This window comes from Charadrius vociferus, unplaced genomic scaffold, assembly GCF_000708025.1.
Source record: "Charadrius vociferus isolate BGI_N301 unplaced genomic scaffold, ASM70802v2 scaffold192, whole genome shotgun sequence".
Lineage (NCBI taxonomy): Eukaryota > Metazoa > Chordata > Aves > Charadriiformes > Charadriidae > Charadrius > Charadrius vociferus.
In genome coordinates, this window is record NW_009647437.1 from 1,358,055 (window position 1) to 1,381,196 (window position 23,142).

General features: G+C 35.8%; 1 protein-coding gene across 1 annotated transcript in view; it reads right to left on the reverse strand.

Moving 5' to 3' along the window:
• Positions 1-23,142, reverse strand: part of LRPPRC (leucine-rich pentatricopeptide repeat containing) — an 82,033-nt gene that overhangs the window by 24,986 nt on the left and 33,905 nt on the right. The window contains exons 23-26 of the mRNA XM_009880657.1: positions 17,575-17,699; positions 16,825-16,931; positions 3,650-3,718; positions 3,299-3,389 (exon numbers count right to left, since the gene is read on the reverse strand). Coding sequence (XP_009878959.1) covers positions 3,299-3,389; positions 3,650-3,718; positions 16,825-16,931; positions 17,575-17,699 — 392 coding nt within the window. The remainder of the gene's footprint in view (positions 1-3,298; positions 3,390-3,649; positions 3,719-16,824; positions 16,932-17,574; positions 17,700-23,142) is intronic.

The following is a 23,142-nucleotide window of genomic DNA, read 5'->3' on the forward strand; positions in this document are numbered from 1 at the left end:
TCTGCTTCATATGATCATCAACTTGAAAAGTTCTAAACTACTTTTAATAACACAGAGGACACCAGAAGATGCAAACAAAAAAATCCAAAAGGATCATACGAATTTTCAAACGAATGAGAAATGAACTCAAAAATATTGCAAGTGCTCCTCCTAGCTCATTAGTTATAATATTCTTGTTTGTTAACTGTGAAAACAATTACAAAAATTTCTAAATTATTAGAAAACATTAACACTCTAAGTTACCACATCTAAGTTCTATTCTGAAAATGTTGAAATGAAAACCTCTGGTTATGTTGCTACTGAGTTAGAGCACCTACATCCCAGAAGTTGACCACTTTCAAGCCCAAGAAATGTTCTAGGCCTTCAGGCTCTCATTTTGCTAAGGAAAAAATGCCCATCTGAAGACTGTAAAAGGTAAGTTTTCTGAAACAGAAAAACTTAATAAATGGCTACCAAATTCACAGAATAATTCAGCTGCTTTCAATAAGAATAGCAATTTATATATGTACCACTGTACAAAACCGCAAACAAATAGAAAGCTGGACTTTGTGAAAGAAAACAATTACTATCTAACTACGTAGAGCGGGTGATCTCCTGTGTCTTCTTTCATAAGTCATCAGAACAGCATTGACTTCTGGTTGTAGGTCCTACTCACAGCTACCTACTCCCATCATCTGCTGGCTATAATCTGTTCAGTCCATGGTTTAAATTCAGAATCCCAGAAATGAAGAGATGCATGGCAAAAAGGCATGGTCAGAAGGCAGATGACGGAATGAACTGTTCACACGGCAATATCTCAGCCTGTAACAGCAGCTCGTCAGCTATTATTCTTCCACTGTTCAGTTAAGGAACTTCAGCTGGTCTGTAGCTCAGGCTCCACTAGACTAAGTCATAACACAAGGGAAAACTGGAGCAGCCACCTGGAAGCAGCATGACACACCTGCATATTCTCTAGGGTTGTTATAAAGCTGGTGTTTCAGAGCAGTATATACTGCTTTACAAACATTGCAATGCAATACTGAAACATTACAGCGCAATGTTCTCTTAATTCCAGGAGCTGTGTCGGTTTATGAAAACACATGGATATGTAACCGGGCTGGTTCAAGATCCAAGTCCACTTTCAACAAGGTTCTGGCATCACTTCAGCATTTTAGAAGCAGCAGGAAACTTGGTGACTACCCTGAGTCAAATAAAATGATTGGTTTTAAGGACTAAAGATTGCATGTAACTTTTTAATGCAGATTATTAACAAGAGCAGGACAGAGACTGTCTTAACACTTTTTCATGTGTTTGTCCCTGTGTTTCACACTTGTGAGGCTACATCTGGAGTACTGCGTCCAGTCTTGGGCTCCACAACTATAAAAGATGCTGGCAACTGGAGCAAATTCAGCCATCAAGACAGACATGGGGCTGGAGCATACAAAGTAAGAGAGCAAGTTCAAGATGATGAATTCTGGGCAGTCTGGAGAAGAGCAGGCTAACAGGGCATCTAATTGCTGTCTTCAATTACCTACCCGACAGTTACAGAAACGAGCAAGTCAGTTTCTCCTCGGTAGTGTACAGTAAAGGATGAAATGTGATGGTTAGAAGTTGCAGCAATGGTGTATCTGAGGATGATCCAACCCTGGAACAGGTTGCCCAGGGAGGCTGTTCGATTTCCACCCTTGGAGGCACTTGAAACTTTACTAGACAAGGCCACGATCTGATCTAACTTTGAAGCTGTCCTAGCTCTGGGAAAGGGATATGCCTAAAACTTCCAAGGTACTCTCCAGTATAAATTGTTCTGTGATTCTACGAAACCAAATACATGGTTTTCAACATGTCTGATCACAGCTTGGATTAGATGGCAGATACTTTTTTTATGTGCTTAAAATAGATCTGAAGTTATGGCTTAGGTGCACAATGATAACTCTCCACTGTATTTGCACATGGGGCAGCTTTGATAGATAACCTAAAATGGTCAAAAGCAGGAACACGCACGGGTTTTGTCTTTTATGGTGACAGAAACCCACAATCGCCTTCCATTTCTTTGAATAGATGGAATTGGTTTTGTCTTTTGAAAGAAGACTGAAGATTTTGCATGACAGAACTTGATAAATTGTATCTTCTTAGATTCTCTTCGTAGCAGGCACACTGTCAGACTTAGTCACTGCCAGAGGTGAACAGGATGAGTGGAGAAATAGGAAGGCTCCCTCCCTGCTGAGACAAGACTGCTTTTCAGGCCTACTTGATTTCTGATGGTGAACCAGTATGTGCAAAGCCAGAGTTGGGCAACGCTACAGTTCAGTTTTGAAGCTTTCTGAAGCTGTTCAGGAAATGAAAAGCAACAAAGTTCTCAAAGGGTCTCTGGTCATTTTTTTGTGGAGGTACTCATCTCTTCTGCTTGTGGTAAGTGCAATGGGGAAGAAGCCTCTTTAATTACCAAAAATATACATGGGAAACAGCCTAAAATTACTTCAAGCACAAATGTAAGTTTTCCCTTGACCAAATATATCAAATTGCTGTAATGGCTCATTAATATATATACACATTACCAAAGTACGTAGCAATCCCTGTAATACTTTTTTTAATTTCCTAATTATTTAGTGCTCCATATCCAATCTTAACACAAAATGTTTTTTCAAAACTTTAAAATAACTAGAACTAAAGTTTCCAAAATTTTTATTATATCTAATATGTATGATAATAATAATATGATAAAAATGATAATAATATGACAAAATGATAATCGGTATGATACACTGGATAACAAAACCAGCGCAGATTGAAAAATACAGAAAAGATGAAAAACACTATCCATACAGCCTACACTGAGTCTGTAGCATAGAAATGAACTTTCAGTTTTAAAAACTGTTCCATTCCTATAAATGATGCAGAAATTCGGTTGCGCCTGGTAAAGAATTGGCAGATTTTTAAAAAATGCACCTTTCAGAACCAGATCCAATCTGGAGGGGACTCCAGATTTTAATCCGTTATGAAGATGTAACAAATGAGCAGGTTTTCTTCTTGAAGCGTATTAAAAACCAAGAGTAAACTTTCAAATTAGGACACGAGACCACAGCATGGATTGGAAGACCTGTACTATATAAGTTCTGTGTAAGTGTTGAGGTCTGCAGGTGAAATCCTGTATTCTCTTCCCCGCAAGGTGCCTCAGAAATGGTATCCAGGCTAACTGCATATTAGGATGAAATTCGTCTCCAATTCAGGGTTATTTCCTATCTCCAATCACGGTTATTTCCTATGTCCAATCACAAAAGAAAACGGATTACAACATGAAAAAGATCACAAGCTCACTTACCACACAGTTGAAGCAGGTAGTAGTACATCTCATCTCTATCACATTCAAATAGATTTTGAGTTAATTCTACCAAGTGTTCCAAAATCTCCATCTTCAAAAAGATAGAACATAGTTATATCTCAGCCAAACAATCACTTTTCTGTATATGTGCGCTTACATGCTGTGTGCATTCAGCTAAAGTAATATTTCTGTTTAAGTATAGACCACCATTTACACAGAGCATTAAGTTCACCTCATCAGCCTGTCACACATCCTTTGACAAACATAAAAATCAAGCAATGAAATATTTCAAAACAGTTTTTCTTGGAATATAATGACAGTTACATAGAAGGCATCATACGAGCCACATACCTGATTACTTGCTATACACTTTTTTGCAAACCACTGCAACCTTCCAGGGTGTGCTCTCAAGCCAGGAGTCTGTAAAATATTTCCACAAGAAGAGACACATTACTTCACATAGAACATTCTAAGGAAAAGTAAGCATAATACATGTACAGTAACAAAAGCTCATGGCTTTTGTTTCTTTTTTTGAATATGAACGAGACTACAAGATCACAAATAATTGAGTTGCATTTATGAAAGACAAAAATTGTAGTCATTTTGTTCAAGAAATTTTCCTTTTTGGTTGAACACTGCTGAGAGAGTTGATTTAAAATACACTTCAGATGAACTGAAGTGTTAAATAATTTCTATCACCACAGTAATAGAGTATTATTGCTATTACCCATGGTAATCATTTGTATTACTCACGGTAAAGAATTACACCAAATGTTTCCAAACTGTCTTCACAATGAAACATTCATATTCAACACCCACTGCAATGTCTTAGCAACTAGAAAACCATGCCTCTCAGCCGCAACGCCACCGTTTGGTACCCCTTCTCTGCTAACATTAGTCATCTTCTTACAACTATTAATACCTAAAACCAATAGTGCGTTTAGATATAAAACCATAGTGCGTTTAGATATTGACTTCTCCTGCTTAGTAAGAGAAACAGGAATTTGCAGAGCAGCAACTACTACAACCGTAATGCGCTGCCAATCAAGATGCCAGATATACTAACTGTAAGGCAATTCCTGTCCCAGAACAGAGCAAAGGCTTCCTCTTAAGTGTGTGTACACCGAGGAACTGATGCATAATAGTTAATATGCCATAGTTCTTTCTGTTCTTAGTTTTCCCAGGTCCGTTGAGCCTTCACTTATTCATTCCTTTGTTGTTTCGAGCAAACTACAGCTACAGAATACGCATCTTCAAAAAGTTTTCAATCCTTGGAAAATTCATCTGGTGTGGACCACCACATTGTGCCTTCTCAGCCCCACAGACAATAATCAAAATATCGGTTCCTCCATTTAAATAAATTCTTAAATAAACTCAGAAAAATTCAAAGTTCTTAAAGAAACATGTTACAGGCGTGCCAGTACTTATGTCTGATGTATCTAAAAAAAAAAAGATAAAAAACAACCTGTGTGCCAATAATCCATCATTTTCACCTCTTACTCTTCCCTCCCACAGAGTACTTGAATTTACTTTCTTTGTACTCTCTTGTTTTAGCACAAAGATCATTTACAGACAGGACTCTGCTTTCATTACAGGTGTCCAGATTCACATTAATACAGGTCAAAAGTGATCCTGAGGAAATGCCTGTTCATCCCTACAGAGGAACATGTATTTTGACTCTTGAGGCCTTTTAGCTGTTAATATAACAAGTCTCTAGTGTTTAAACGTGAGGTGCAACTTCCAAGATTTAAAACCCACTTCGCATAAAAGAGGCAGTCTGAACAAAAAGCTGGGAGAAATACTGAGTCTCAGTTCCAAAACAGTGGAAACAATTACCATTGTAAAAGTCAATTTACCTTGTATCTTTTTAACACAGATAATTTCCTTTTCCTGTATTCTCCAAGCACAGAATTATTACCATTACATCTTTCTGAAATAATTGAGCATACACCAGAAAACCAGCATCAGACAAAATCATTACAATTTGCTAAATATATAGGAAACGGTGTTCTGCAGAGTAAATTTTGGGCCATATCATCCAAATCATTTTATGCAATCATTGTAAGGTTTTTAAAAAACAGGACGTTAACCTCACAGTTCTTCAACATGGAATATCTTCTCTAAGTATTTAACTGTGCCATAAAAATACTCTCAACCCAAGAGGTTACAGAAAAATAGTGGCTTCTCAAGTATTCAAAAGTGGTATATATAAACACAGTTTCGCTTTCCAGGTTACTTGCTTTTTTTCCAATTAGGTTTTTTCCCCCGACAGTTATTTATGTTCATAGGTACCTGTTCAGTGCTTTTTTAAGAGCTACCAAGCAGTTTCACATAAAATATGCTGAAAACTAAGTCAAGAATTAACATCTTACACAACAGGCTCTTGAAAATGAAAAAGAAAAAAAAAAGTATGTTGCCTGCATTTGTAGCTAATCCTCTTTAGGACATGGTAAAATTCAAATGCTGAATTCTCTTACAACTTCCAATATCATTGCTGATCCGAATGCCAATGAACTCAACAGCTCCAAAGCTACAAACTTTTTATAGTAAATCCTTTCCTGTTCAGAAATGATTGATGTGTCTGTCACTACAAGGACAGCTGAGTTATACAACAGATATCCTTGTGTTTCATTTTGAAATTGAGAAGTGTTTTCACATACTGCAGGTCTCAATCATCAAAAGAACATCTAGGTCAGATTAACTAAATCTCCAGGGCTTGCCTGATAGTCCATATTTGTAGCTTATCCCTTACCATCTTAGGGAATTTTAAACATTGCATTTAGCAGGAGCAGACTTTCTACAATACAGCAGAGTAAAATACAGATAAAAAATGCAATAAATAAAAAAAAAATAAGCAAAAATCTATTACTCTAATTACTCCTCCCAAATTTCCATTTACTATTTTGATTTTGCTTGTTTCAATGGACTAAAAAAAACCCCCAAAAACTTAGAGTCTTAGTGTTGTTTTTTTTTCTAGCAGGTTTTTATGTTTGCTTTTTATTTTTTAAGACACACACCGTTTCAAAGAATGAAACAACTATTGAGCGTCTCAAACAATTCATACAGCATATAAATTAAACATGGAGGTTTTCTGCCTTTTACATTCCCTTAGAACATAAAACAGTTGCACCGTACCAAACCAAAGGTTCATCTAGCTTGTTATCCTCTCGCTAACAGTGCCTATAGGAGAATATAAAATGACAAAAACCCCAGCAATACTTCCCCCTTAGTGCTCTTTCACTTTCCAACTACTTTGGGTTCTATGGGTCACCGTTTCTAGTAAGTGATTTCTCTTCCATGAGCTTTTCTGGTTGCCCCTGGGACCCCATAAGGTTTATAATTCATAAGATCTTTTGGCAAATGGTTGCCTCAACTACCTTCTGCGGAAAAAAACCAAAATACTATCACTTTTTGTTTGTTTTCAGTCTAGTTTCTACTACCATCATTTGAAGCCCCTAGATTTTGTATTGGGAGACAATGCACAATTGATTTCTCTTTATCCTCTCCGTTTCATATTAATTTAAGTAGTGATATATACAATAATTCCCCGTTTCACTGTTTCTTCTCCAGACTAAGCAGAACTCACCTTAGTTATACCTCCTATAGAAACCATTCCATACTTTTGATCGCATTCGTTGCTATCTTTGAGGCTCAACATACAACCCTACACTAATTCACTCACACATTCACATACAGAAAGGAAAACTAACGAGAAAATATACGGCATCTTTAGAAGAACTCTTGCCAAGCAGCACTCAAAAATCATGTGAATGCAACAGTCCTAACACACTGAAAGCACTTGATGTGTTCTCCTCCTTCCTAGAGCCAGTCACTTCAGACAGGTGATTGAAGGGGTCTAGTCACCAGAAAAATCTTTTCTGTACTAACATTTTTAGTTGAGCTAATTTCTACCTATTACAGCTGAAAGAAAACAAATTGTCTGAGAAAACACTGACCTGTCAGAGAGGAATCTATTCTAGGTTTTTCCAGATTTTTAGATAATGATAGAAATATTAAAGTTCTGTTTACATTGGAGTTCTGTAACTGTTACAGCTCACAGACCAATACTATTCCTTTTAACTTAAAAAAACCCCTTTTTTTAAAAGAGTGAAGACATATGGAAAATATTTATTTACTTCTCTCTGCTTGCCTAAAGCAACCTTTTTCTCTTTAAACACAGAACTTGCTTACAGGCAAAAACCACAAAAAACAACATGCAGAACAGAAACGCTGTGGTATTGTTCAAAAAGAGGACTTTCAGAAAACTAAGAATTGAGAATGTCCCGAAAAGTACCGCTTTTGCTATCAGCTGGCTTAGGATGCGTAATTATTCAAAAGCCAGCAGAAGGATTTTTCATTTGGCACATATGTGGCATGAGATGGATTACTCTTTTGTTTTAACCTTCCAACACTGCACTTCCACAAACTACTGATACGCACTGGTTGGCAAAATAATTATTACATATTCTGGACAACTTATTCTAGCCTTTCACAGTATATCTTCACGATGAGTAACAAACCAATTCTAAACGTTCAAGGTTAAGCCTTCCTTAAGTGTTTTCTTTTAAATCCTTACATTTTCTTCCCAAAATTCACTCTCTTCTTAGGGAAACAGTCCTACTATAATCACCAAGCCAAACGTATTGGAAAGAAACAGCCGAATTTTATAAATGCCATCCATGCTGTACTTTCTGATGGTATTTTTTGGACAGGTAGATCCATTCACTCCTCTCCTTGCAGCTGAAAAAGCTAGTAATGATAAGAGACAGCTAGTGCTGCTAAAGGAAGAAGAACGTTTCATGATGAGTTACATCAACAGCCATAGCAGACTTATGTTACCAGTACCAGAACCAGCTACTGAGATTTAGATGCCAAAGCAATGTCTTGCAAGAAAATGCGTTACTTCTCCAAAGAGACAGCTTTGAACAGACAGCTATAAGAACTGATGTATGTCATTTCTAACAGCTCTCTCTAACATAAGCATCAGTGAAAACAGAACATTTGATGGGAAGTTCTTAATTTAAAGACAGATTTTTCCCTGATTCCACAAAAATGTCTATGAAAATCTCACAAATTCCATGCAGCTTCAATGAAGCCTGTGATATTTTTACATGGTAGCTTACTTGAACAAATTTTTTTACAACATAAACACTGTGTGCTATGCTTGAATCTTCCCCTGTGTTAAAACTCTTGGTAGGAGCTCTCACTTCTACTAAGCAGTAGGTGTACTGGTTAATCAGAAAGTTAAAGGAATATGCCAATATAAAGTTTTTGTACCTTATGTAGCCACCTAAGTCCAGCTGATAGGCGAGATGGTTAAAATTATCTTACACCTCTGGTTTTGCCTCTTATTAAATACTCCTTCACCTTCAAATACCAATGCATTAGTTTTAAAAAAATACCGATTAAAACATTTACATCAAGATTTTTTTAAAATATTCTTAAATTTGTGTTCATATGTATGAAAGAAGCAGTCTATAATCTTTATAGCATAATGCAGGTGAAGTACCATAGTAGGTTATATAGAAAATACAGAAGACTGTTTTGATTACTGGCTCTGAACATACCAACTTTTACGCAATAGTCCAGAGGTTTATAAAAGATGCAGCTTTAAAGACTGAGGGATCTAAAAATAACCTGTGCATCAAAAAGCATCTTTCCTGTTGCAATCATATCAGCTATCTAATAAAACACATTACTTCTCTCTAGCTTAGCTTTTCTTAAAGTCATTGTACTACCAGGATAACACTAGAACTACATCTGTATATGGCAGGCAATGGAAGGAATACTTTATCTACAAGTTCATTTTCCATCTTGAAAAAAGTTTAGCTCTTGTAGATTTCAAAAATTGTTTCTTTGGTGATGGCATGGAAAGATATCCTCATTCACTTCATTCTTTCTAAACAAAAGAAAACCCTGCGAAACACTCAGAACTAAGATGGGATTTCTCTAAAAAATAGTATTTTTTTGCTTTTGTTCTTTGTAAGCAATTTTGCCCATAAATAAATTACTAAACCCAACCCAACCCTCGTAACAGTGATTTCTTCAATGAGAAGCTCACCTGAAACATCCAGACACTTGCACAACTTTTTGGGCAAGGTATAACTGTATGAAAGCTTGAACACAATTAAATCTGTTCCTTCAATTTCACTGCTTTTCAAGTTTGATAATGAGAGCAAGTTCTCTAATGCAACAGAGTTTTGAAAATTTTGAGTTGCTCCAATGTAAGTTGTGCCTTCAAAATCTATTCAGTTATGGTTTGATATTTTATTTGCAATATCTGATATTTAATGAAAGACAAATGGACACACGTCTACGTATTTATCCTCCCTAACTCTCCTGTTGGGAATGATTACAATTCAAGTTCATGCTCTCCTTTCTACCTATCCTACAATTACCCAACGTAGCAACTAGCCTACTTATACTAGGTTAGTTTTTAAATACAAAGTAGCAGTAGTTCATAATCAGAAAATGAAAAACTTATAGTCTCCACTGGTAAAGTTTTTACTCTTAGGGTTGGATTTTTTTTCTGAAGTATGTGTTTGCCTCAAAGCTTCTGTCAGTTCACTGACTTCACCAACATAATTAGTATCTGCTGAGTAAATGATTTTATGTATTTCACTTGAAACGGGAATATATGCTCCTTTATGTTAGGCAGACATTGAGAAAAACATAAGGAAACTTGATTATTTTCCTAAAATAACAAAATAAAAATAGGAAAGAGCTTTACAACTTTAGCATTACTCATGACAACCGAGACTGATGTATGTTTAAGTACTACTGGAATATCCTACATTTACCAGTAAGATTTCCAAGAGAAATTATGCAGTAAAGCATTATTATAAAAAAAAAAAACCAAACCATTAGACAGTAAGAGAACTGCACAAGAACAATCACGCTGGAAGAAAAGGTAATATCAAAAACATACAAAAAACCTGCTCAAAACAAAATCCTCAAGGATGTTCTAGACCTAAAACAGAGAAAAAATTTGCTCTTTGCATTAGAATGTGGTTTTATGTTGTATGATGAATGCAAAGAGCATTATAAACCTCAGTAGTATCTTCCCTCTAACACAAAGTCCCTGGAACTAAGAAAGGATGCACAGCTCTTAACATGATCCCACATTCCAAACAAATTACCCTCTCCCTTTCTGGAACGAATCCGTTCAGTAGTCATCTCCTTTACCAAATTTACTATTTGAAACATATTACTTTGCTTTCTTTTAAGAAAACAGTATTTTAGAACTTTTAAATAACATGCACTGAAGTAGTAAGCACCCATTTTTTTATTAACCAACATACACACATGCACATAAGCACGGACACAAAATCCAGCTTCACTAATAGCTGTATCAGAGTTCAGTTTCATAAGGAGAAGTAATGCTTTTATTAGACTAATAGGACTCAAGAGTAAGAAAAAAAATACCTTTTCTTGTAATTATAGGGCTTGTGTGCCTAAAAGCTCTTCATCCTTTCCCCTCCTTCTCAGTTGTATACAGTTACTCTAATAAAAGCTATTACACCCCCTACAAACTACTCCTCAATCTCAGACCCCTGTTACCTACTGAAATTTGCATTCAACATTCACAAACACTTAAATTTTGTTCTAATCACCTCCACTCTTTTCTTAACAGGAGCAAAAATAAGTTTTTGTAGGTAAATTCAGACACTAGATATAACCATCATTAAATCATACATTAAAAAAACCACCCTAAATCCTGCTGTCACAAATTGAGAAAGCATCTTCTCCCAATAGTTTATCTTCAGCATAAAATCAGCAAGGCTCAATATTATGATGTGGACTCTTAAAAAAAAATAAAGCAATCTGGATGAAAGAAGGTTGTAATCTCCCAATATCAAGTAGAAATATTCTCATTGTTTTTATGGTAGATTAAATCCAGTGGCAACTGGTATCTTAAGGTCTGCTGACAGTGGATGTCACAATTCTTTGCTTAAATCTATTTACCTCCTGAATTAACTTGACATCTGTTGATAGATATATTCCTGTACACTAAACTCACCCAAAACAGTTCTTTTGTCAGGTCTTGAATTTCAGCAGCAAGTGCCTTTTCTTTCATTTATTTACATTGGAACACATTTCATTAAAACCTTTCACAACAATTAGTCCCTCAGTTCTTCACATAAATGTCTTGAGATATGTGAGATATGGTACGATATATTTAACTGTTAAATATAAATGATATATTTAGTATGAGAGCAGAAGATAAGGGAAGTATCACACTTAATTAAAATCTGGTTAAAAGAATTCTGAAGACATGCACTATGCATTGCCATTTTCAAGGGTGGTTCCTTTTGTGGTAGCAAATTTGTACAGGTTGGTGTTCTACTAGAAAATTTTACCATACAGTCCTGAGATCTTTCTCTACATCCCAAATACAGTAATCCTTTCTTACTCTTCATTTCAAGTAAAACTACTAAAAGAGCAGAAATAAGAGCTTCTATTCTTTCATTGAGGGAACAATTTTAATTTAATAGCTGATGTAATTTATCTATAAAGATTTCAAGAAGCATCTGTCAAAAACCAAAAACCAGCTGAACATGTCTACGAAGTCCTAGTTCCTATCAGAGGAGTCCATAAGCTCCTAACTAAAAATGCCAGTGACCCGATACCCTTTTCTAATGTGGTGCTTTTGTGGTTTCTTTTTATGGAAGTATTTTGCTGTCCAATGAAATATAGTTTAAGGTGTAATGATCTTATCAGTAGCGAAATGGATTTAACGCCAGTTTAAAGCCTTGCATACTTTAATCATAGGTGTAAAGTGTTCATTTCTACTTCATGAAAACATGGGTTAGACTTTTGCTAAGCAGATTTATAGAAGGGCTTACTGGAACCTCTGCTGCAGGACCATTGCAGTACTTAATGATGTATAAGTACAAGGTCCGGCACACGGGCTGGGGCAATTCCAAGCACAAATACAGCCTGGGCAGAGAATGGATTGAGAGCAGGCCTGAGGAGAAGGACTTCAGGGTGTTCGTTAATGAGAAGCTAAACTGGGGCTGGAGCACCTCTCCTGTGAAGACAGGCTGAAGACTTACTCCAGGGGGCAGACTGCTTATCAAGAGATGAGGTTGTTCAGCCTGGAGAAGAGAAGGCTCAGGGGAGACTTTATAGCAGCTTTCCAGTACTTAAAGGGGGCCTACAGGAAAGATGGGGAGGGACTCTACCAGGGAGTGTAGCGATAGGACAAAGGTAGATTTAGACAAGATGTTAGGAAGGAATTCTTTACTGTAAGGGTGGTGAGGCACTGGAACAGTTTGCCCAGAGAAGCAATGGCTGCCCCATCCCTGGAGGTGTTCAAGGCCAGGTTGGATGGGGTTTTGAGTAACCTGGTCTAGTCGAAGGTATCCCTGCCCATGGCAGGGGGGTCGGAACTAGATGATCTTTAAGGTCCCTTCCAACCTAAACCATTCTATGATTCTAAGTCCCATAATTCTACCAGAAAGAGCCAAGCATGGACACGGGCTTAACTACATGCAGATTCAGAGAGTATTTTGGTAATTGCATTCAGCATGAATAATAAATGAAGGAAAAGGGTGAATCTAGAAATATTCAACCACCATGGAGGTCAAACAGCTGCAAGTATGACACCTCAGTGCAAAATTCAGAGATGACCAAAATAACAGACAACAACTAGATTCTAACTACTTTAGGCAGTGAATTCTTTAAACTTCCACGCAGCATGCAAACAAGACAACAGAATAACAGGTGAAGGGGGAAGGAAGTAGGTTCCTCTAAGGTGGTGTTACATTCTCTTCTTCGTTTCCACTCTCCTGGATGACCTTCACATCCATCCAGCTCTCAACCATCAGCTCGATCAGGTTAATAACGTGGCAGTCAACAATTGAGTAGACATAAGGGAATTCCAGTTGTCCAGTTCTGGCAATAGGTAAGAAGCTGTAGATTGGAGGGATCTGGGGGACTAGGCTCTAGAAAATTTTCTTACTATTTAAATACCAGACTTAAAAGAATACCAGGCCAAACAACTCTTCCAGACTCTGATCTACTACCTGGAGCTCTGGAGCAACACATATGAAGAATTGCATAAGATCTCTCTCCAGGAGAAAATTTGATCAGATATTTTGAAAATAAGACATCAGTTTAGAAGACAGGTAAAGAAAATAGTTTTCTAGAAGGTACTTTTTCTCTAATCCTATTTACTGAAATTTCATATCCCTTTCTTTTAGCCTACATCAGTTTTCATGCAGTTTATTTTAGTTAAAATAAAAATGTGTTGACTCACTTTTCTTTCTTTCTTGTTTCTTTTTTACAAAAAAAAAAAATTGAAGGAGAAAAAGCAATAAACTACCTTTCCAAGTAAGGGAAAAAATCCTAGGTAACTAGAGCTAGATTTGATGACACAGAAGTCATTCTGTGCCACTTCAAGGGAAAGCACACTAGCATGTGACTTTATGGTAAGAGGCAAGAATAGAGATATGCCAACTTTGTTTTGACATGATCACCTTTGAAGGACTCAAGACGAAAGCTAACTTATCAGTTGAGGTACAATTAAGATCTGAAGACTAAATCATGCTTTGATGTACTAGAGCACCCGGTGATAGAACTTGTTCCCAATGGAAAGCAAAAGAGCATCTACCATCACATCCATCTACCAGCATAACTTCTCTAGCTACCTGCCACAGAAGAAATGAGAACTGACTTTCAAAGGCTTAACAAGGCAATCCAGCAACATTGCAAATTGTTACCTTATCAACCAAACTCTGTGAAGCCTTAGAACTTAGCTGCCTTTCCCCGCAAAGTCTTCTCAATCTCAGCTTCTCTTCCACTTGGCATCACTTCAAAAAAGACTCATACCACCAAACTACCACGTTTCAGCTTACTTGTTCTGGTATTCGTCAGGTGCATTCTTTGCCTCATCTCCTTTCTATTCACCTTTCATTGTCTTTTAGACTACCATTCTCTGCTTAGTCTTGCTGTCCTTCCAGCAAGCAGATGAGCCCCAGAGCTTTCAGCTTTCTTGCTATGACAATATCCCACAGCACAAGCTTATATATATGCATGCACAACACATTTGTGACCAGATAATGCACATACACAACTGACCTAATTTTTATAATCTCACTCAAATCTTACCCTTCTTCCTTTCCCACTATTGTCACCCAGTTGTATTTTACCAAAGATTGAGATTTAAGAGTTATTTTCTTATTCTTGGAGCTTTCAATTGCATGTTTTTCAAAGCAGCAGTTGTCACTAAGTTTCACATAAGCATCTAGTGTACCTCTGATTCATAAAAATAGCAAGAGCAAGGAGAGGCAGTGGTTTCCAAGGAGTAACACTCCATTTAAATGACCATATCCCTCCATGGTCTTCATTTCCTTAGCTCCTAAGGAAATTTTTCTCCCAGCTTAATTACTACCCTTTTAGATACTCTCTATTAACTCCATAGATACATTTAAAAGAAATGGTATCACTAGAATCAATTGACCACCATAATCAGCAATACACGATAAAAGTACGTGCTGAAAGGTAATCTATGTCTAATACACAACAGTGTCTAAAGAGAGAAAGTGGTACCAATTGGTCACCTTTACTGAATATTATTTCACAAAAAAGGAAAAGAGAAAAACAATCTGAGATGACCAACAAGAGAAGTAATTTAATTGAAAAAACACTGGACTAGAGAAAAGGATTACATACAGTTTGTACTCCATCTTCCACATTATATTCATTAAGGCTTCAACTTCCCAACAAACAAAAAACTTAAATAATAACTTGTTCACGGTTTAAAACAATAAAAGCTATTTTATTCTTCAGCCAAATACCAATTTTAACATTCCCTCCTTGTGGAAAAAAGTTATTTGAAAATACTTAACATATTGTTACATAATAAAAGCATACTTAAAATATAATACACCATGCAGTAATTGATTTTGTGCCTCTTTATCCACTGGTAAAATACAAGCATACTATCCTTAGCTAAATTCCTATACTCCTAAAAATGACAGGATTTAAAACCTCTTTCTCTCAACAGTATAGATAAATCTGTAATTCATACTTCATGGAAGTCAGGCAGGAGCAAGAAAACCTACTCTAAATAACATAAAAAGCCATGAAAACTTCCATTTAGTTTCCAGATATCAGGCGTTCAGATTTATGCCCAAGTGTCTGTCTGTGGTTACTAATAATTTATGATCAATCACCAAATACTGAATATTTGCAGAGATAATTTGGCACCTACTAAGAAAAATGACAAAAGTTTCAAAGCCTCAACAATTTGATAGTTTGCTATCCTATTCATGACTCCTGAACTGTAGCCACCAATATAAGTTTTGAGAAATTAAATACCAGTATCAAAGAAACACCTGCTAAATCACACCAAGTACCAGTTTTATTCATTTAGCCTTAATTTTACTTCCAATTCTCAGATGTCATCCTTTTACTTCCTATATGCTTTAATCACTACAAGAGAACTCAACTCCTGTGCTTTGTCTTCTGTCAGTACTGATATTTCTACTCCTCTGTGTTTTAAGACTTTGAGCACAAAAAAAACCTCTGAGAACAAAATTATCAATCATTGAGCTTAGCAATTTCCATACATCCCACAGCAGGACAGTACTGTTCCACTACAGACAAACAAGCAGATCTTCAGTTAAAATTTTTAAATGCAAGAATTCTATTAAACAATTCAAGTAGGAATAACTCGTATTTCAAATATTCTAGCGGGAATTAGGGAAAAAGCATACTTTGTCTTAGAAAGAAAAAAACCTCAGAAATTAGGTTACAGAGTTGTGTATGTACATAACACAAATATGATGAGGACAAAGTATTACTTTTTCTGCAAGATGCCTCCTCCCACACATTAACCAGAAAACTTATGTAGCATTTTAAAAACAGACGACTGTGTTAAGAAGAAAAATAATCACAATCTGGGCAGACTCTGCAGCTGCCCCTTTGACTTATCAATTTCAGTAAGCACAATTTCAATCAAGTCTAGATAAAATATACTAATCCTAAATAGACCCAAGTTTGTCACCTACCACTTCCTATAAGCTGCTTACTATCCTGAAAAAGAGAGAGAGAGAAGAAATGCTAAATTAAATGCCAAACAGTAGCAGACAGCGCTTGTTTGGCTGATTAACTTGTAGACAAGCATTACAAATAAATCTGAGCATGGTCTGCAGCAAATTAAATTCCAGTGCTTTTAAGAACAAAGAATTCCTTCGGCAAGAGGATTAGCAACTTTACACCCAGGAATGCAAGTTTAATTTAATTGTTCCACAATCCGATATTTAATATGCAAATATCATTTTGATATATAACAGAGAATTTGAAAAAGTCGGGAAACAATTTCAATATACAACAAGACCGTCTCTCTTCTGAACTGTAATTATACAAAATAAAGCTGGTCGAGGTTTTTTTTTTATTATTGGAATTGAATTCTATTAACATGAATCAGAACAAGTCTAATTAAAGGTTAAAAACTTTAAATGTTTCTAATTAAGAGTCTAAATAGCTGCACGATTAGAGTACTATAGTTAAAATCCCACCTCAATGACCTTCCTGGCCTCTTTGTATTTTCCTGTTTGCAAGAAGGCGAAGAAGAGATCATAAAGAGCCATCATGTCACCATATTCTCTGCTTATAAAATCTGAAACTAAAGAGAGAATAAAACTCATTAATTTACTAAATATATTGAAGCATTTTAATATATATGTCAGATATCCTGAATACTAACACTTTCCAAGCATCAGAAAACTCCAGGAATAAGCTATAGGGAAATAAATCTTGAAACATATGGAATTATTACAACGCATTACAAAATTTGTTGCAGCTTTGTGGTTGAGCATATTCAAAATGCTTTTCTGTTTGTCTGCACTGTATTTTGAATTACATTCCACAAAATAGGTTCTATATTGGCATTCTCTGCTTGTGGAGAGCGAGGATGTAGGATTTCTTAACTACACAAGTGTTTGAAATACAGATGTGTTGTTTTACTATTGTATTGTGTTAATATTAAGGTGTTTCTTAATAGTAATATACGTAACCAGAACAAGTATTAGCACTAATCTTTGAGAGCTTGGTGCTGTATTACCCAAACATTAGGATTCTTCTACATTTAAAATTAGTATCAATTTTCAATTTTAAGAATGTAGGCATCATTTAAGTGCTTTAAAGCTACACATATAAACACAAACAATTTTTCTTTTGGTTGAAAAAAATTATATACAAGTCATGGAAGAAAAGACTCCAGAGAACACTCCATATAACCAGACAGCATTTGACTACATGCAACTAACCCTTTTGCAGAAGATCAGCGTCTCCTTTTTCTATCAGTCTACAGTAGATGTTATGAAGCTGAAGAATTTTACCATACTTCTTATAACAGTTGATTAAAGCTTCCAGAGCTGCAGGCATGTCATCCCTTGTTGAATGAAACAAAACAAAAAAACAAACAATCAAACATTCCAAGCAGGAGCAGTGCATGCTGAACCCACTTTAGTCTTGAAAATTTCAAGGAAAATTCATTCAGCAGTCTATAATCCAACAGCGTAATTTTTCCCCCCCAATATGCTACAGTCATTTTTAAATAACAGGTAAAGTTTTCCTACAAACAAATACCACGTATGCTCGACAGCCACATAAATGAAAACAAAACTACAGATTTATGCTTAAACCTCTCGGCTGTATAATTTTGACTGCATGACCACTGTTCACTACAAATTAACTAAAGGTGTGAATACTCTTCATTATTGCGTGCACTTAATTTTTTAAGTAAAATTCTTAAGTTCTGCTATGTACTATTGTGACAAAACCCCAATTCCGTGGAAATTTCAGTTTGTATTTGAGTTCTATTTTTCTTGTTAATAAGTAATATTGTGCACATTCTATTACCTCCAAATGTCTCTGTTGAGACACTGTCAACTTTTAAGCTCTTTAAAAATTTTCCACAGCATTTTTACTTCAGTATAGATCTCCAGAGTTGACTAAGTTAACTACAGCTCTTTAGATTGTTTTATACTAGTTTCACACCTTAAAAGACTAGCTATAAATCATCTGTTGATTTCCATTTTGTCACAATTGCAGGGCTAGCTTTTTTCTATTCTATATAAAGGTCAGAATCCAATGTTTATTTTCAGGGGGAGGGGGGGGGGAAGAGTGATTTTTGCTATTAATTCAATATTTTAAGGTATATGTATTTTATGCTGGCCTGTTCATGTCACAGAGCCATGGCACAAGTATATATCCATGGTACTAGTAAATTAGTGCGTAAGATGCTGACTTCTTTAAATGCACGTATTCAGGAGCCTTTCAGCACTAAGCACCAGTAACAAGTACAATATTTCCATTGTTATCTCAGTCCTTTGCTGACTTTTTTCCCTGCACACAAAATATTAATGCCTTCAGAAGTATACATAGTCAAAATGCAAAACTGAAAAGCCATAAAAATAATCAGATCTGGAACTTAAAGTAACAATAAATAGAAATTAACATTCTACACTGTGCAAATAACAGAACTAAATCATCTGCTACAGACCCTTTTTCAAAGGATTAGAACCCAATCTAAAAAAAACCCAACAAAATAACAAAACCAACATAGGACAACCACTGAAACACTGATAAAACAATACGTGAAGTTATTCTTTGAAGGGGAAGGTTTAAACTGAAATTGAAACATATCAGGATGACATACAAAAATGTTATGTGTAGCCAAACCATCAAAAAGTCTGTATTTTAGATTTCAAAAGGCTTATCAAATTGGTGGTGGAAGTAGGCAAGGGAAAAAAAAAACAACACCAAAACAAAAAAACCCCACTTAATAACAGCAGTTGAAGGCCATAATAAAATTGACTTGAAATAATGATTTTGCATTCCTGAATACTGATCAAGTGAACCTTAACAAATTAAGATATTACTGTTAAAACAAGGCAAATTCAGATGTCCTCTCCTCACACTGCATTTCTTGTGCAGCACAAATTTTGCTTTTTCAAAGAATGATCTAGACCACTATACACTATCTTCACCTAGGCTAATATTTTAAAAATTTTAAGAGTAAAACACAGAAGAAGAATTCATTTTGTTCAGCAATACTGGCATTCTGAAAATGAACCTAAGATGACGGATTTCTACCTTATCCCCCTTACCGAGCCCTGTTTACAGTGCATCTTCTGGCACCCCATGGAGTCATTTGAATTTTTGTCATTTGGGGTGAAGACTAAATTACAGGTTAATTTCAAAACTGCAAGTAGATGTTGCAGGCTAGATTACTGTCATAAAAGAGAAATACTATGGTAGTTACCACAGACAGATATAAAGCTTTATATAATCAGTATTTTTCTCCTGCTTTAGATGCAAGTTCAGTTAACATCTAAAAAACAGTTTTATGGAAAACTACTCAATTTCTAAGGAGGCACAACAACATTTATACATTCAAATTAAAGTTCTCAGTGATAAAACTAGCTTTTCAGATTGATGCTCAAACAGCCATAGTATTGTCTCGACTGTATTCCTTAAGGATTAAAGTGACTGTTTTTAGGTCAAAGCTATCAATAAATGAATGAATAATTGGAACGTCATTCAAACAGAAACGTCAAGAGTTTTCTAGTCTCTAAATGTAAGGCATTAATAGGCATTAATACTGTACACACAGAAAAAAAGTCAGCAAAGAACTGAGATAACAAAAATGAAGATATTGTACTTCCTACTGGTACTTACTGAATAAGTCTGCATTTAAGGAGGTCAGTATCTTACAGACTAATTTACTAGATGCTTGTTTTGAATCTATCGAAATCTTATATATTTGTTCTACTGCATTCAAGCAATCCAGCAGTCATCCACAGTTTACTAAATAGAGGCGTTTACAAAACAGGTGAGTGATCAAAGTGGCAACAATCAGCTATAAAACAATAAAATGTATAAAAGTTCAGACTCTACAAAGAAATTATTTGTACTAAATACCGCAAAGCAAAAAACATCAAGCTTATGCTTGTACTTGAGTTAATATGATTTATTCAACGACCTGCAGTACTCCTTGTCACAAACTGCAATTAATTCCAAGTAAGTACCAGCAACTATTTTTGTAAGCAGTTTATACAATCCTGTTAGAAAAGCCTAAGTTACCAAATAGGTATCATTTTAATGTGCTTCTTGTTATGACTCACTAACTTTAAAAAAGAACTGCGCAAAAAAGATTTTCCACATTTCAACGAAATGTTATTCAGACATAAGGATTTTAAGCTAACAAACAGCTGTACGTTTGAAAATAATTTGGTGGTGTTTCTGTACAAACTTACACATGTCAAAAACCCTACCTTCCCAAAGGATACTTACTACACTGCTACATTGAAAGCCTGGTCCAAAATTACCATTTAATTAATATGGATCAAGTGAAAAACGAAATAAAGCCCATATACTCATAGCCATTCTGGAAAAATCTGACTTCCAGTGTCAGTCTGGAAAAAACACTATTTAAAATGTGAACATATCCATGCTTCATTTTGAGTTGGCCAGATACTCCAGCTTTAAGTGACTCAGAAATATTATCTGTTCAGGGCTAATACCTGTTCCACTTAAAGATTAGGTGCATTTTTCCCTCTCATTGAAACTTGTTATTTTAAGAAAGAAGAGACACTATTATTTTTGAGTGACAGAAGGAGCCTCAGTCATGACTGTATTATGTTTGGCCCTTATGTAATCCCAGAAGAGCCCTACTTTGGCATTATTTTTCAACTAAATTGATGCTAGGGTTAAGATATCGTAAGTTTCTGGATTCGTTTGGTTTCTGTTTAGGATGCCTATGAAGTCCAAGATCCTATGGGCACAATCTTCCAAAGTATTTGCGTGGGCAATTTTACTCACACAAAGCTATTTGAAGAGCCAAAATTACTCAGATGCCTGAGCGTTCGCAGAACACACTCTGTAGCAGGACTGGCTATAATGTGCATGGCTATAACATCCCCCTTCAATTGCGACAAGCCACTCCCCTCTTGCTTCAAGAATGCCGCACTAAATCTAAGCCTTTTACTTGCAATAAACAACTTTCCCAACCAGAGAGTCTGCCTGATAAAAATAAGACTCCAAATATTGATTTTAATTGGAATGAAGTGCTGCAACATTATGCATAAAGCTTTAGTGAAGTGGCAATTTACCTAAGGGGTTTACTGATTGAAAAGCTCTCAAACCTGAAATCACTAGAGAGGTAGAAAGAAAAAAGGGACTCTCTGGGGTGGGGGTGGAGGGTAGACTGGTAAAACAAATCCCTCTCTACAAATCTGAAGCAGATGTTAGCGTAGAGGGAAGTCAATTCAGCAAGGTACAATCAGCTTTACAAAAATTATTCTGTTAAAAGAGAACGGGCTCTTGAAAGAGCTAAATGTTTTTCTGTTCATTTGCTATACTAAGGAATCTTCAAGGAGACTGGTGTTGCAATTACAACTAATCCTCCCCAAAAAATTAACTGTGTTGAAGGCTTTGTAATTTCCCTAGGTACAATTTAGCTGTCACTTACTTTAAAATTTACTCAAACATGCGTTCCGAACAGCACTAACTTCACATGTCAAGTGCTTTCCAGCCAATTGAGTCTAAACTGGAAGTCGGTGTTAAACAACTGAATGATTAGACAAGATAGCTCATTTCCCTGCTCTTTTGTTCAGAATAAAATGCCACATTTACATTATCAGACTCAACAGGATTTTCTGACAGAGGGAGAAAAAACCCTAGCGAACACTGTCCGTACCAAGCACATGAAGCCTGTCATTTACCAATCATCCTTCAAAAAGCAATAGCCATGAATGTAACTTAATTACGACCCAATGATCCTTGACGAAAAATCATCTTATCACTGTCCTGTCCCCATAGGGCAAACGAGACACTTTTGTCCTTTGGCACTGATGATGCTAAATTCCTAATTGCAATAATGGAGTAAGAGAGCCAAACATCCCTAATTTCACTGCAACACGTAATGAGTTTTAATACAAACATTTGAAATAAAGCTGCTAAAAATTAGAAAAAAAAACTCTCCCCACTAGAGATATTTCCCTCACTAAAAATATCACCTAATTTAAAAAGACCCCTATTTTAAAAAGTAAATTTAAAAGTCCATTAAATTCTATGTGCTACAGAATCACCTCAAACAAAATCACAGGTGAATTTAACTCCGTGAAAACAACAGAAGAAAAATTGTCAAGGCACTGGATTCACGCTGTACCTACTACATAAGAAACTAAACAAAAAAGGCTTATATGAGATTAATCACAAACCAACACACAATGCTTTACTGGACGACATTGTCTTAAAATACACTGACCGTATTTAAAGAAACACAATTCAGCTATAGCCTTTTGACAGTTTAGAATACAGATATTAACTGCTTGTGTTCACTGACTTAAAGCTACAAAAATATTTTGTTCATGCAATTGGTAACACAATGTTTCCATAGTTTACCTGCAAATTTTCTTCCCTCTGCTTAAGATCGCTTATGACATAGGGAATTAGTAAATTTCAAACCTGAAGATGTTTTGTCTTGTTTCTTTCCTCAGAGGCAGTATTATTCAAGGAGAGCAGAAACAAACTTATGTTAATGAAAAGACAGGAACCACCTCAAGTTTTTAAGATGTGTGTTCCTATTTTTGGCTATACAAAAGTTGGCTTGGGCAGTTTTTTTGGAAGTGAAAAAAGTAAATCAGTAGCTATTGTATCTGTTAATTTATCATCCTGTAAATAGGTATAACCAAAGTATCGGATAGCACAGAAGCAGGTCAGCTTCATAAACCTCTTCAGTTTTGTAAATTGGCTCATGTCCAAATATGTTTCCCCTGACAGCTGGTAGAAAAGGTAGAAGCCAAAACTATAATCCTTAAAATCATATG